Here is a 15,684-nt window from a genome sequence, read left to right on the forward strand (position 1 = left end):
TTCGAGTCAGAATATTGAACCAAATTAAGAAAGTTGAATTCACACAGTCAATCATAATATAAAATTTTATTTTGTTTTCCATCAAGAGAAGACGTTTCATCCTGTGCAAAATCGAAAACTTTATTCACATTTCAGGTAATTCATCGTAGGTTATTTTCCCAAAGAGTGTTCATTTGAGGACTATTTTGCGTCAAAAATCAATCGATTGTCAACCATTTAGATGTATGTAAATATATCAACCCCATTTTTCCACTGACGACGTCTTAACGCCCCCAAGAAAATCGTTCTCTTCTTTTCACTTGACATTTTTCACCTCACCTTTCTTCACCTCTCTGGGTTCTTCATCTTCATTTCGATGTCGCGGCCGCGTGTCTATGTTTATGATAATGCACTTCTAGTCGTCACATGTACATGTAATATCTTATTTTTACCTCTGTTGTTACTATTAGTATCGGTATTCCTGATCGAGAAAACGTATATGGTTTCCCTTTACCATTTACCAGGTCAACAAATAGGATATCGGTAGTCACTGTCTCACACATCTTCTGTCACCATTCTTAGGTTTTCATTTTAGCAAGGTTGAGAGGTCTCACTGAAGACATTTATGGGCAGCAATCGGTTTATGAATTCTTTAAAAATGTTCGTTCAAGAAATGATAACACGTTTTTTGAACTTCTTGAGATCTTCTGTAACATGATTTACGATTGTTAAACCATCTTATGATAAAAATAATAAAAATGCTAATATTTTTATTTAGACTTTCTATCCAATTTTTTTTGGATTTCGAGCAGATTTTAATTGAGATTTCAGATTTCAGATTTCAGATTTCAGATTTCAGATTCAGATTTCAGATTCAGATTTCAGATTCAGATTTCAGATTCAGATTTCAGATTCAGATTTCAGATTCAGATCTCAGATTCAGATTTCAGATTCAGATTTCAGATTCAGATTTCAGATTCAGATTTCAGATTCAGATTTCAGATTCAGATTTCAGATTCAGATTTCAGATTCAGATTTCAGATTCAGATTTCAGATTCAGATTTCAGATTCAGATTTCAGATTCAGATTTCAGATTCAGATTTCAGATTCAGATTTCAGATTCAGATTTCAGATTCAGATTTCAGATTCAGATTTCAGATTCAGATTTCAGATTCAGATTTCAGATTCAGATTTCAGATTCAGATTTCAGATTCAGATTTCAGATTTCAGATTCAGATTTCAGATTCAGATTTCAGATTCAGATTACAGATTCAGATTTCAGATTCAGATTTCAGATTCACATTTTAGATTCAGATTTCAGATTCAGATTTCAGATTCAGATTTCAGATTCAGATTTCAGATTCAGCTTTCAGATTCAGCTTTCAGATTCAGATTTCAGATTCAGATTTCAGATTCAGATTTCAGATTCAGATTTCAGATTCAGATTTCAGATTCAGATTTCAGATTAAGATTCAGCTTTCAGATTCAGCTTTCAGATTCAGATTTCAGATTCAGATTTCAGATTCAGATTTCAGATTCAGATTTCAGATTCAGATTTCAGATTCAGATTTCAGATTCAGATTTCAGATTCAGATTTCAAATTCAGATTTCAGATTCAGATTTCAGATTCAGATTTCAGATTCAGATTTCAGATTCAGATTTCAGATTCAGATTTCAGATTCAGATTTCAGATTCAGATTTCAGATTCAGATTTCAGATTCAGATTTCAGATTCAGATTTCAGATTCAGATTTCAGATTCAGATTTCAGATTCAGATTTCAGATTCAGATTTCAGATTCAGATTTCAGATTCAGATTTCAGATTCAGATTTCAGATTCAGATTTCAGATTCAGATTTCAGATTCAGATTTCAGATTCAGATTTCAGATTCAGATTTCAGATTCAGATTTCAGATTCAGATTTCAGATTCAGATTTCAGATTCAGATTTCAGATTCAGATTTCAGATTCAGATTTCAGATTCAGATTTCAGATTCAGATTTCAGATTCAGATTTCAGATTCAGATTTCAGATTCAGATTTCAGATTCAGATTTCAGATTCAGATTTCAGATTCAGATTTCAGATTCAGATTTCAGATTCAGATTTCAGATTCAGATTTCAGATTCAGATTTCAGATTCAGATTTCAGATTCAGATTTCAGATTCAGATTTCAGATTTCAGATTTCAGATTCAGATTTCAGATTCAGATTTCAGATTCAGATTTCAGATTCAGATTTCAGATTCAGATTTCAGATTCAGATTTCAGATTCAGATTTCAGATTCAGATTTCAGATTCAGATTTCAGATTCAGATTTCAGATTCAGATTTCAGATTCAGATTTCAGATTCAGATTTCAGATTCAGATTTCAGATTCAGATTTCAGATTCAGATTTCAGATTCAGATTTCAGATTCAGATTTCAGATTCAGATTTCAGATTCAGATTTCAGATTCAGATTTCAGATTCAGATTTCAGATTCAGATTTCAGATTCAGATTTCAGATTCAGATTTCAGATTCAGATTTCAGATTCAGATTTCAGATTCAGATTTCAGATTCAGATTTCAGATTCAGATTTCAGATTCAGATTTCAGATTCAGATTTCAGATTCAGATTTCAGATTCAGATTTCAGATTCAGATTTCAGATTCAGATTTCAGATTCAGATTTCAGATTCAGATTTCAGATTCAGATTTCAGATTCAGATTTCAGATTCAGATTTCAGATTCAGATTTCAGATTCAGATTTCAGATTCAGATTTCAGATTCAGATTTCAGATTCAGATTTCAGATTCAGATTTCAGATTCAGATTTCAGATTCAGATTTCAGATTCAGATTTCAGATTCAGATTTCAGATTCAGATTTCTGATTCGGATTTCAGATTTAGATTTCAGATTTTAGATTTGGCTTTCAGATGAAGATGACCCTGTCGCTATTTCGCGTGTTTTATTTTTTCTTGAATCCTCGAACATTGGAGTTTGTTTTATTTTCAATTCCAAGAGCAGTTTTGAAGCTTGAACTATTTTGCAGCCGTTGGTTTAAACAGCATAATTTTCTCGGGGAAGTTCTCTGGGTCATAAAAAAATATTATAATTCATTTTATCTGGATCTGAGGATTTAGTTCGTTTATAAATTAAGTAAGTATCTGATTCCTGGTTTTTATTATTGTATCGTAAGTTATTTTTTTTTGTTTATTTATGATACTTTACCGTAAGTTATGAAATATTCAAACCGTTTGCCCTGAAATGATCTTTGGTGTTTCTTCTTCAATATGACTGTATATTTGTATAGAAACTGTTAACTTTGGTTCGATTAGAGTTTTATTTTGAAGCAACTGGTTACTCAACGAAATTGTTTCTGGTTTCACAGAAAGTTTGTGATATACAAATGCTAGAGAACTCCTAACTAAGATTCACAACTTTGGTAATCTTTCACAAAAAAAAACAACAATCTGAGAATCTCACTCACAAGTTTTGAAAATAAATTCCAACGCACGAATGAAGCAATCGATCGCAATTTGAAATTCTCTCGCAGAATCCGGTTAGTTGGCAAGTTTCGGCCGATGGCAGCCGTATGATCGGTCGTATGGTCTTGCAGAGAACTGCCGACAGCGAAGACGTTTTAGGACTGAAAGTGCGCGGTGGCCAAGTTCTGCCAAGTGACGAGAAGGCAGCCATCGTTGAGCAAGTACGACGCGGCTCCATTGCCGATCAGGAGGGACACATCAGGCCAGGTAATTACCGATCACAAATGTTTGTTTTCCCTTTTTATCTCCAAACCGTCTTTAGATGCCTAATGCTCGGAAGTGCTGCGTCAGCGTATTTCGTACACTTTTATGGGTGTCTATCGCTAGACCTAGCTAATATTTGTTATGCACATTGGCGCCCAAATTGAGATACCGACTTTTGGGTGGGACTTTTCCCTTTTTCTACCGTAAAATCACCGAACAAAACCCTGTCGATCCATTCCCCTCGAGTTCTTTAGCCAGTTTGTTCATGCCTGTCTTTACCGATCTTTCGTTCCAACTCACTACTACAACCTACAACCGGCAGGCGACGAAGTGGTCCAGTGGAATGGGCATTCGTTGCGGGGCAAAACGGCCCAACAAGTATACGATATTATCAGTGATAGTAGACCGGAATCATTCGTAGAGTTGCTCGTGACGCGCGAGATTTCTATCAATCGCAAAAACACCCAAGCATCGTGGCAAAAGTCGCATTCTCCGACGCGAATTAAAACGCATCGACAAGGAGGTACTATTACTCATTGCTTTTCCAACTTCGTAGAGGACTTTTTGTGTAGCAACTAATACATATCTACTTAAAATAAAATCTGAACCCCCTTTGGCGCCCATTAGCTGTAATAACTATCAGCCCTCCAATGGAAACAAAATCAAAAACTAAATACATAAACCTACCAAAAAAGTTAAAAACAAAAATGCAAAATTAGGGATCTAAGAATATCAGTGTATTATTGTTTTTTTCGTTGGAATTTTTGTGTAACTCTTTGTCTCTGGTTTGTCTCTGAAAGTGGCATATAGAATGTACTGTCACCACCAACATCTCCGAAACTCGCTAATCGTTCTACTTATTCGATTGATGTATTGTGTCCCAACAGAGAGCTACGATCGACGTGATAAACCCAGTGTCCTAGTGACGTCACCGGGCTCGCCGGATTTGCACAGCGTCCGTAACTACTCTGGCAATCTGCGCTATCCGACCAACAGACTGACGCCGGCCGGGCAGCAGCAAATTTCAGCACAACAACAACAGCAACAGCAGGAGAACAGCGTCGGCGGGCGGGTTCAGGTTAAGTTGGGGTTCGAACCGAGCTCGCTGCAGCTGATCGTTACCGTGATCTGTGCCTCGGGTCTGGTGCCGAGGCTGAACGGGGCAGCGCGAAACCCGTACGCCAAAGTAGGTTCATCGTTCGGGTTCCGGGCGAGGTCACTGATTTTCTGTTTCTCAAAGTCATGTAATGAATACATTTTGAAAATAATTTTGTAGAAGTTAAAAAAAATCAATTCCTAGAAAACATTTTCAGACGTAGACCTGATGGAAATACCTTAACAACTAAGCTTTTGCCCGGATTTTGGATCTGGAGGATAACTATCTAGAAAAAGTACGACTGACCTCATCGATTCATGGAAAAAGTAATAAATTGCTCTTATGTGACATGTAAGTATAAGGAGTGGGCACAAGTATTCTTCAAAAGCAAAACAGGCAGAATGTCCAATTGAAAAAAGGCTCTCTAACAGTTTCGTACTGTTTATTGACTTATAAGCAGTCTGTGTCAGTTACACATAACTTCAGAGTCGGGTTAACACGTTCGTCGTTGGACCCATATTTGTGTGACGGGTGTATTTCCTGGAAGGCCCCGTCACATCAAAAAACGTGTGACGCTCTCTTACTCAAGTTAGCCGCTCAGTTTAGCCACACGTTGCAAACCTTGGAAACTCCTTTTTTTCATTCTTGCTCCGAGAATTTCTTTGGGCCCGGCTAGTAAAACTACCAAAATGAGCGTGGCGACGAATGTGTTAAGGGAAACACTTGTGTACAATGTCCTTATTGAATGTGCATAAAAGTAAGTCAATTAACTAAACTATGTTAAACGCCATCTTGAAAGGTACCTTAATTAAGGTAAGGCCATTAACAAGTTGGTACCGACACTTTTTCTCGAGATCGTAGTATGCTGGAACTTTCGGCTCGATCGTTTCTTGATCGTTGTTATTAGTTCAGAAGATACATTTCTGTTCCGTCCCAAGTTATAAATCTTGGAGCTGATTTGAAGCACATTAGTAGCTGATCTTCTGTGGGTGTTGAAAAACCTGGGAAGTTAACTGCATCGCAATACATAAACATGGGAATAATAATAAATTTGACTTCCTTAAACCGAATTAGGATCCAAATGTTGGATTGTAATCTTCGAAATATGGCGAGTATTAAAAAAAATTTTAGATCATAAAGCGATTCTTTTTCATCTAAAGCTCACCCGTTTTTTTATCGGTCGCTTCGTGGACACTCGATTTCATTTTTTGGATAATTTTTTCAACAGTTCGCAATATCGATTCCAGAGTACGCATCGATCGATTTGAAGAAATGCTATCCCAGTTAAAAGGTGCCACCCAACTTTCTAAAAAAATGGGCAATTCAGACGATAAAATCGGACTAAACAGGTACATTTTTCCTACAGGGCATTTGTTTCGTAAAAATGGTGGGTTCACCACCTGGCGTCGGTATTGCGAACCTGCTGAAGTTGACGAAAAAAATTAGCCAGAAAATGATCGAATTTGTGTTCGAAGTGTCCTGTCAGTATGATCAGTGATTCCACCTCGGATTAGGTTTTAGTTCGACACTTCGATCAGGAAATAAACTAAATTTTCCCTTGATGCATGTTTGCGAAATTCACAAAATACTTGTCTCTTCGACGCATTCATGCCAAAATATTTCCCTAATAGCGTTTTCGTTATTAACAGAGGCAACTGCTCTTACTGCTGTCATTGTGTTCGTTTATCCATACAGAAATCCAACAGTTTTGCCCGAGCTTTGAACCGCAAGCAGGCGGTTGCACCCCTTCGGAGTAGTAGTCTCTTCTCAATTGACTTCGACCGATTTCTACCAGATCGAAGCGATTCTAGTATGCTGATCTCAAATGCTATATCGCACGTTCAGCCATATTGAAAAAGTTTTGACAGCTGGCTGAAGTGTTTACAAAAAAAGGGGGGGGGGGTCCAGGATGCCAGGCGATCGAGATAAAAAATCAGAAGTTTGGGAAATAAAAGTCATGTGTATGTCTGTGCACTAACTGATCGTAGACCAAAGATCAAAAGATTTAAAACCGTATCGGGTTTTAGTTTATTTTAGTTAATTTAAATTGGACTTCCGAAAATTAAGAAATATTTTGAGATTTCGATGAATTCATTTTATGGAAATCTCTTTTTTATATGAAATTGCTGTACAATCCGCACTTTTCGTATGTTACCAAATAGCCGTGATTAACCGTGATGATAGAAAGGGTCTTTTAAGCACAGAGAACCGGAGAACGAGCCCCGAACAAATATGTGTCAAACACGTGTGTAAGAATTTGAATTGTCGGCCAGTTTAAAACTGTTAAAATTAGCCCAAAAACAGCATCATCTAGTGGCTCTTAGCTAAGTAACTCAGCTGTTGTTGTCGATTTTGTTTGTCAACAGTTGAGGAAACTCAGAACATAAATAACCCGAAATTTACTTCCAGATCGCACCAAAAAAAAGTTCAACTAGTTTTCTTTTTTTTTGGTATAGAAAAAGCAACATAATGAAATTTGCAGCAGGAACTATATGCTCTTTAAACGAAATATTTTTCCTTTGGTAATGTTTCCTCATTTGATATTCGATTTGTATTGAGCCACTGATTTTGTTTGGGAAAAAAGCAAACATTATTTAATTGTTTGAAGAGAAATTTAATACAAGATTTAATTATGTGTTTGTTCTAATATGAATTATAATTTCAAAAATAGTTTACATTTGCCGCAGGATTTCTGTTTGATGTGTTAATTTATGATACCCCTCGAATGGATAAACTCCACGTTCCTTTTAGGATCAGATTTTTTTAAACAAATTTCACTCAAAATAAAGCATATTATCAATCGAAAGTTTCACCACCCATCTACGTTTGAATATTGCGAAATTCTAGCACGTTAACATCGCGTCGTTTGTGCCAGGATAGGAATTCAGTACCACTTCCGAAAATATTCGAAAATTGAAATAGCTTCCAAATACCGAATTTGGCCTCTTAGACAGAGCAGAGTAATTGCATGGAGGTTACCCGGACATTTCCTAAGAATTTAAGGAAATAGAAATAGTCATTTGTGTCCATCATCCATCCATCATCATTTACTCTAAAAAATTTTTTTTTCAATTTAGTCTTGATGTAGTAAATTTTATATTGACGAAAACAAACACAGGCCAAAAACCGAAAAATCATACAATTATCTTCATACCCGATTGGGTGACTGAAAATACATTTGGCTTTGAGCGCATTTTTCATTCGTTGAAGGTACTAGCACTGACCATTCTGACTGGACACTCGATTTCGTTTTCTGGATGATTTTTCCAACAGTACGCAATGTCGATTCCAGAGTGCGCACCGATCGATTTGAAGAAATGCTATCCCAGTTAGGAAATGCAACCCAACTTTAAAAATAAAACACGCAATTTCTACGATAAAATCGGGCTAAACAGGATCATTTTTCCTACAGGGCATTTTTGTCAAATTTTTCAGGTTCGCCACCTGCCGTCGGTATTGCGAACTTGCAAAATCTGACAACAAAAAATTAGACCGAAAATGGTTGAATTTTTGTTCTAAGTGTCATGTCAGTGTGGTCAGTGGTACTAGTGTCTGAGCGTGTAGAAAAAATGGAAAAAATAAAAGTACTAGTAACGACATCTAGTGGCTCATAGCTGAGTTGCAAAAATGGTGTCATTTATTTTGAAATCACGGTTGGTATTTTTACACACGGTTGGGGCTCCAGTCCGAACTCTGGTTCTCTGTGTTTTAAAGGTGGGCCAAACAAACAAAATTCTAAAGCGGATATTTCTTGCCCCTTTGATCGATCGATGGCATCGATGTTCAAATTAGGATGTTCACCATCCTAGCGGCAGTCGAGGCTTCATCATGCACTACGTCACCACCCTGCAGCTCATCGGTTCCCTCGTTCAACAGGCCCAAAAACTCCATCTGGTTCACTGAAATGATACGCATCAGATCCGGATTGCTCGATTGGATCTTCTGGAGCAGCGATGGCAACGGACGGAAGTCCTCCTGAAGCAGCTGTTTCATCTTGAGGAAGATCAGATGTTCCTGCAGGAAGGCCAGTCGCTTCTCGGTCGATGAAATGCCATACCACGACAGGTTTCGATCCGATTCAATGACTTTCCGCTCCTTCCAGTTACCAAACAGCTTCTGGAAGGAAATAGTGTAGAATAAGCATAAATTGGTTATAAGTAATGGATAATTTATGTTACACACCGCTACCGACCGAGCTGATGAAGTCGTCTATCGATCCAACCTCTTCCAACTAAGCTAAACTTGCCGGAACTCAGCCGGAAATTTTTTTCATTTCCATGGATTATATTTGCAAAAATCAAGGCAAAATCATTGTCTGAGCAATATCCTGACGATTGGCAAAAGTCCATGTTTTACAAACAAATCAGGGCACCTGGCATCCCAGAAAGCAGTTAAAATTTCGGCTGCGTTTCACACCCTCCTCCGCATCCCACCCTCGTCTACTTTTAGCCAATCAGAGACCACCATACTTGATTTTCCATGGATTAGTTTCAACTTGTTTTATTGAACAACGACCAGACCTGTTTCGACCAAAACTTTAACAACTTCCACTTGACAGAAACCAATAGATACCAACAATTGAACGAAGCTAGTATTGGGTGTAAGCATGAGGGTGAATGTAGCAACCATATACCTATTTGCATCATCCCGAGTGACGATTTTGTTTATTAAGAAAAAGTTTGCCCCTTGCCAGTGGAGAAAACGAAAAAGCTATAAGAAAATTTCTTGCTATTACTCTTTTAGACTCGTACAGCTGGATAGTAAATCCCTTTTAAGTCGCTTCGATTTCGTGAGCTCTCTTTACTCAAGGAGTATTTGAAAATGGTAAATAGTGCCGAGAGCAATATTGGATTTTTTTATGACGTCACAAAAACGATTGTATCGAAATTTTATATGAGAATGGCAGAAATTTCAAAGAAAAACACGTTTTAGAACAGATATGAATTCAAATTTCATTTTGATTGTGTTGTAAGGCCTCTTTTTCATTAATTTCTGATGCTTTTGGTCCTTTGAAGATTGCGTTATGTTTTTCTCTTATTTTATCAAAACGTGCAAAAATGAAGAAAAATCAGCTTTAAAAAGACCTAGCTGTTGGTTATTGAGTGTTCAACTGATTGTCAAGTTTTTATCCATTACAATTTTTATGTATAACATTTAACATCAATTAATGATTGTTTACTCAGTTTACTAAAATGCCTATTAAAGATTGTGGTTTTGTATAAAAAATTGTATTTTGATTACTTTATAGTAATAAGGAGCGAATATTGAACTGACTTGAACATCTTGAGCCAATTCTAAAGATTTGCTAATTTGAGTTAAGAAAATCCACAATTTTTTCGAACTTTGATGGTCTATTTTATAGAAAAATTACTCGAAAACTCTCCTTTTTTTTGTACCGATCTTGAAGAACAAGAATCCTTCTAGAATAACATGTTTTCAAAGTGAAAATTTCCAGCAGATTCTTCGAACTGTCAACGAAAAGAGCAAGTTTCCAAGAAATTAACAAATTTTTCGTTATTGTGACGTCACAGTCTGCACCAATACTAGAGCAGGGCTGACATGACACTACCTTCTTTAAATATTCATTGCTCCGTGGTTGAATTAAAGTGAAACTTTCGATTGCTTTCATATAGTAGAATTATTCAACCAAGTAAGCTCATATAAGATTTCAAATGACCTCTAGAAAATAAATAAGTTCTTGTAATGCTCTGAAACAGAGGACACAGTACAGACAAAATAAATGAACGTCTTGAGGAAATTTACTGTAGACAGGAGACTAAATTTTGCAAAGCCTTTTGGGAAGCAGCATTAATGGACTTGTATTGTTAAAGGAATTCATTAATTTCCGTTTGCAGACAGATGTAGTTTGGAATGTAAAGCAAGCTGTCCATTTGAAAAAAAGTTGTTGAAACCACAGTGTTTGGGAGATGAGAAACATTTGCCTCGAAACCGCTTTTTAGCCTTAAATATCAAAGTTTAACAGTGGTTTAACCTCCGATACGTCTCCGAATATAATCAAATAGCTGAGGACCTCCTTTGAACTGGTTAGTTTTACGGCTTTGGGATATAAAGAAACTAAACTAGATCGTAATCCATACATTATGAAAAATTTGCGCAAATTAGAAGGAAAATCGCCTGACAGGGAGAAAATGAGAGAAGCAAAGAGAAAAAGTTATGAATAACCATACAATTATATTTAACCGGATCGGTTTTACGTAACCGATTTTCACATACGTTTGTAAATGTATGGGATCTCATGATTGTATACTATGATACTCTATCTCACTTGTGATTCAAGATGTGCGTTTCTAGCGGACATGTTTGAGCTGTTTTTTTCTGACGCTACTGTAATTAAAAGACTTGACTTAGAACTTAGGCACTTGAGTATTTTTTTATTTGGAAGATCTTTGCAGTTTCCGAATGGGTTTTAAAAACGAACCCAAACACATACAGGATCTCAATGAAACCTGATGTTTCCTTCAAGAGATTCCTTTTACTTAACTGTAAGCGTACATCAGCCCAAAGAAAGTGTACTATGTATGCCGTGACCTGGATTCGATCTCATATCCGTTGACTTTGAAGACTTGAAGGCTATCCTCTACGCCACGGGCTGCGGCAATTTTCAATCTATTTATAAGTACAATACTGAGCCCTGGCCATGTATTTTTGTAAAATTCGATTATTTATGAATTTTGAGGTCCTCGTACAAGACAAAGTATTGCATAGCTTATCATAACGCCCAATGCTTAACAGACACTGATACACAGCTGATACACGAAGATCAACTGATGAACAAATTCAACACGAAATACCCAAATAAGTAATACTCGTATCAAGTGCCACTTTGATTTTTGTGAAGAAGGTAGAATGATGCACACTGCATTTATGAAGTCCAATAACAATACTTTGGAAATTGGCAATAGTAATACAAGCTTGATATTTAAACGTTGCCCATCTCATTTGGGCTGAGGCCGATCATGAAATCAAGTAGGAAACCTTGAAGTTACTAAAAGAACTTAATTTCAGGGAAAGGCATCATATCAAAACACTTTGGTTCACTTCATACATGACAACCCAATAAAGTTTATTTGTAAACAGAAAATCGGTGACCTTTAAAAGACAAGAAAGACAAGAATTCATAGCCTCAAACTGTCATAACGTCCCCTGTTAGATCTGTCTGCTACCGGATCGAAGCGAGAAATCAAAAAGACGCACCAAAACACTAGCACTAACCAACGAACCTCGCTGGGGTCAAACATTCATCTACGAGGGCCTGCGGCGGGCCGATTTGCAGAGTCGACTGTTTGAGGTGGGTATCCCTGCAGATAAAATTGGTTAAAGGATTCTATAATACTAACATTTCAAACATTAATTTTCCTTACACAGATCACCCTCTGGGACTACGTACGCTACGGAGCGAACGATTTCCTAGGGGAAGTAATCGTCGATCTGGTGACGCATCCTTTGGACGACGAACCGGAATGGTATATGCTTCAGCCGCACCAGGAGTCCCTGCGGGATTCAGTACGTATCCGATGAGTGACTCTCGTGTCCGGTCCCACCACACGATAGGGCTACTGTTTATTTTTCTATAAATATTCCCTCTTCTGAGATCTTCCTTAATTGGTTCCATAAAGTTCTCTTTAGCCTATCGCTAAGTTTTGTTTTCATATCCCACGGCTAATGTTTTCTTTCGGTTAAACTGTTTTACATTAGCGATTTTACTGTAGGATATCATCTCATTTCAGCAGCTCATCTATCCATAAAATTTTCAATTCATCAGTTTGAGATTATTTTTGGATTCTATAAAATCATAGATGACCAGTTCAAATTTGTAGGATCATAACAGAATTGAAAATATAACTTTTTTATGTGAGATGATTTGCTTTCTATGGAAATGCGACATTTCAGTTTTACAATTCCTGCTCTCTGAAGAGTTATAAAAACATTGAACAAAAAAAATTATTTCTTGTATGTGAAGTTGAGTAAAAATATCCATGGTAAAAAGTTGCTAGACGAAATTAATATTCCGACCAGAATTAGGAGTAAGATGAGTTGCAACCTTTGAAGTACTATTGTTTCCCTGAAAACTTCTAACTACCCCCGATACGTCTCAAGATAACGCACCTACCGATACCCGCTAAAAGTTCGCTACCATTTATGAGCCCTATTTTTCTAAGAATATCGTTCATGCATTTTTCACACTCTATCCGTAGTTGCGTAGAGACGATAGAGAACCCGGCAACGAATTGGATATGATTTTGACCCCGACCGATCATTTATCGCCACCGAGTACCACGTCAAGGTTGAGTGACTCTGACACGACTTCCGAATGCGATATCGATGGTCTGATGACTGGACGCGACGGCGCTAGCGTATCATCACTAGGAAGCTCATCAAGCCCTCCGCCAGAGGTAAAACCTTACCCAGATTCACCATACTCATATACCTTAGTTATTATTTGGTCCGCCTTCCATTAACGTCAATCCAAACGACAATTCTTTACATATTAACAATATTCAATTAAAAACTACCAAGACAGCTGCAATAGATTGAACTTCATACAAAAATACTGAATTCTTCCTTTTCAATATTGAAGTTAACCTAAAATTGAATCAAATATCTTTGGGTTGATGTTAAAGGAACAAGTAAATCGATAAATCGAAATTCTCATCACTGTCCTAAATTGCTTTTTGAGTTCATCCCAACTATTGCATACAATATCACACACTGATTTTGTTTTTATAACATTATTTTTTGTTTCTTCACATTTGTACAGAGTTATAATCGTATTTTAGGGTGTGAACATAATTAATGGAAATTTATTTTTCAGTTGAGTCAACCAGAACAGATGTCTGTTTGTGTCCAGAGAGTTTAATTTCCGTTTTATTGTACAAAAGACAACTTGTAAATGATTGCGTGCGACTCATACTGTTTTAAACTACAAACATATTTTCCATACCAACACGAACTCAAACTTTTATAGGATTACTATTCAAATAGGTTTCTTACTGTCAAGCTTATGATTTCCCCGCAGCTTCAATGCCATCAATGAGAGGAGTTGCTTAAGCCGTCACATTGACACATCTTATGCAGTACGCTCGATGACAAGCTTCAACCCATTATAAGATGACAGTTGCTTTCCCAATTGCATATAGTTTTCCTTTTTCGATTTCAACTGCTTATGAAAGTTACATTTAGTATTCAGCTAAGATTTTTGTTTTTAGTTATGCCACTGTCGATCGAACACTATAGAGTTTTTTGAGGTTATCAAGAGTTGCAATTCTTTGCCAGCTATGCTTTGTTACACATATTTATTCAGCTAATTATTTTGAACAATACTGTTAATACTAGTTCTAGTTGTAGCGTTACAAAAACAAAAAAAAAACTACTCTAAATGGATGTTAACCATATCCAAGTTACTAAATCGAAACGCCAATACTACTACATAGCTCCCAAATGCTGCTAAAGCATTCCCGTTAAAAACAGTACCAAGCTAATGTAGATTTTTTTTCTATCTGTTCTATTTCCAATTTTGTTCCAGGTTGATCTACAGGAGCGAAGATCACGGCGGGATATGTCTCCCCAGGGACGAAAACGGGCGGCTGGAATGGTAGCAAAGGATTTTCGAACGGTGTCCGGCGTAGGACAGGGCTTTCATAACCAAATGAGTAATGAGGTGAGTCGAGAATACACGTAGCTTTATTGCACTGTTGGACCCATTTGATTGGTCGAAAGAAATTCAAGTGTTCGTGATCAAAAGAATTTAAGTGTACCACAAACTATTAGTTGATTCTGCCTGATGATTCCTCAAACCACGAAAACATCCTGAGTACAGAGCATCAGTACATTTTCTAAGAAGAAGAACTTGAGCACTTGCCTTCCTATGATTATAAGCAGCCAATAATAATCTGAAACGCTGGTTACCTTGAGCTTTAATTTTACCATTTGATCATGTTAAAAATATTTCAATTAGATTATTGGTGATTTGCAAGGTCACTCTAATCGTGAAATGTCAACAATAAAAATTCAGTAGTATTGAACATATTACACAAACAAGGCGTTAAAGTGGCCTGCTATCGCTATGGGGCTCTTTACTGTCAAATCGTGGGAAAGTTCATCCAAAATGATGTTGAACTTCTTGATCATCCTGATCATTCCTGATGCTGGAACGTAGCAACTGTAGGAAAGATTTCATTGATTTTTGAAATCACAAATTCGTCCCGCGAATATACCACTATGTATATAAAAATATTCGATAAAAGTCGGTTTAACATCTTTATGTCATTCGCGACTTTTATCAACGTTGCAGTTGGCAGACAGTTATTGAAAAACTTTCCGGGTACAACTGTGTTCTATGTTTGCTCTTGAGTTCGAAATCACGGACATCAGCTCAAGAAGCATCTGATTTGTCAACTGAGCTATATCACAAGCAATATCTATATTATTTTATTATTTACATAGTATTCCGTCTCACGACATAACTTGACGAACATAATTCCTAAAATTCTCTCGGTCCACGACAACTGTTCTCAATCTTCTCGGACATCCCACGTTCGCCAGATCACGCTCCACTTGGTCTAACCACCTCGATCGTTGCTCCCTTGCTTGTCTTTATTTTTTTTTTATTTACATAGTATTCCGTCTCACGACATAACTTGACGAACATAATTCCTAAAATTCACTCGGTTCATAGCAACCGTTCTCCAATTTCTCGGGCACCCCACGTTCGCCAGATCACGCTCCACTTGGTCTAACCACCTCGCTCGTTGCGCCCCCGCTCGTCTTGTTCCTACCGGATTCGTAGCGAACACCTGTTTTGCAGGACAGTCGTCCGGCATTCTCGCAACATGTCCTGCCCAGCGTATCCGGCCAGCTTTCATCA

At 37.1% G+C, this 15,684-nt stretch overlaps 1 protein-coding gene across 9 annotated transcripts in view; it reads left to right on the forward strand.

The window, feature by feature from the left end:
• LOC129755075 (regulating synaptic membrane exocytosis protein 2) overlaps nt 1–15,684 on the forward strand; it is a 209,294-nt gene that overhangs the window by 136,360 nt on the left and 57,250 nt on the right. For 5 of the 9 annotated variants that reach the window (XM_055751411.1, XM_055751404.1, XM_055751406.1 and 2 more), the window contains exons 8-14: nt 3,508–3,706; nt 4,026–4,226; nt 4,591–4,889; nt 11,971–12,108; nt 12,186–12,323; nt 13,016–13,213; nt 14,344–14,478. In XM_055751411.1, coding sequence (XP_055607386.1) covers nt 3,508–3,706; nt 4,026–4,226; nt 4,591–4,889; nt 11,971–12,108; nt 12,186–12,323; nt 13,016–13,213; nt 14,344–14,478 — 1,308 coding nt within the window. The remainder of the gene's footprint in view (nt 1–3,507; nt 3,707–4,025; nt 4,227–4,590; nt 4,890–11,970; nt 12,109–12,185; nt 12,324–13,015; nt 13,214–14,343; nt 14,479–15,684) is intronic. The other 4 variants (XM_055751407.1, XM_055751408.1, XM_055751409.1 and 1 more) reach the window with 4 other exon arrangements.

The sequence above is a fragment of the Uranotaenia lowii genome, chromosome 3 (genome assembly GCF_029784155.1).
Source record: "Uranotaenia lowii strain MFRU-FL chromosome 3, ASM2978415v1, whole genome shotgun sequence".
Taxonomy (NCBI): Eukaryota; Metazoa; Arthropoda; class Insecta; order Diptera; family Culicidae; genus Uranotaenia; species Uranotaenia lowii.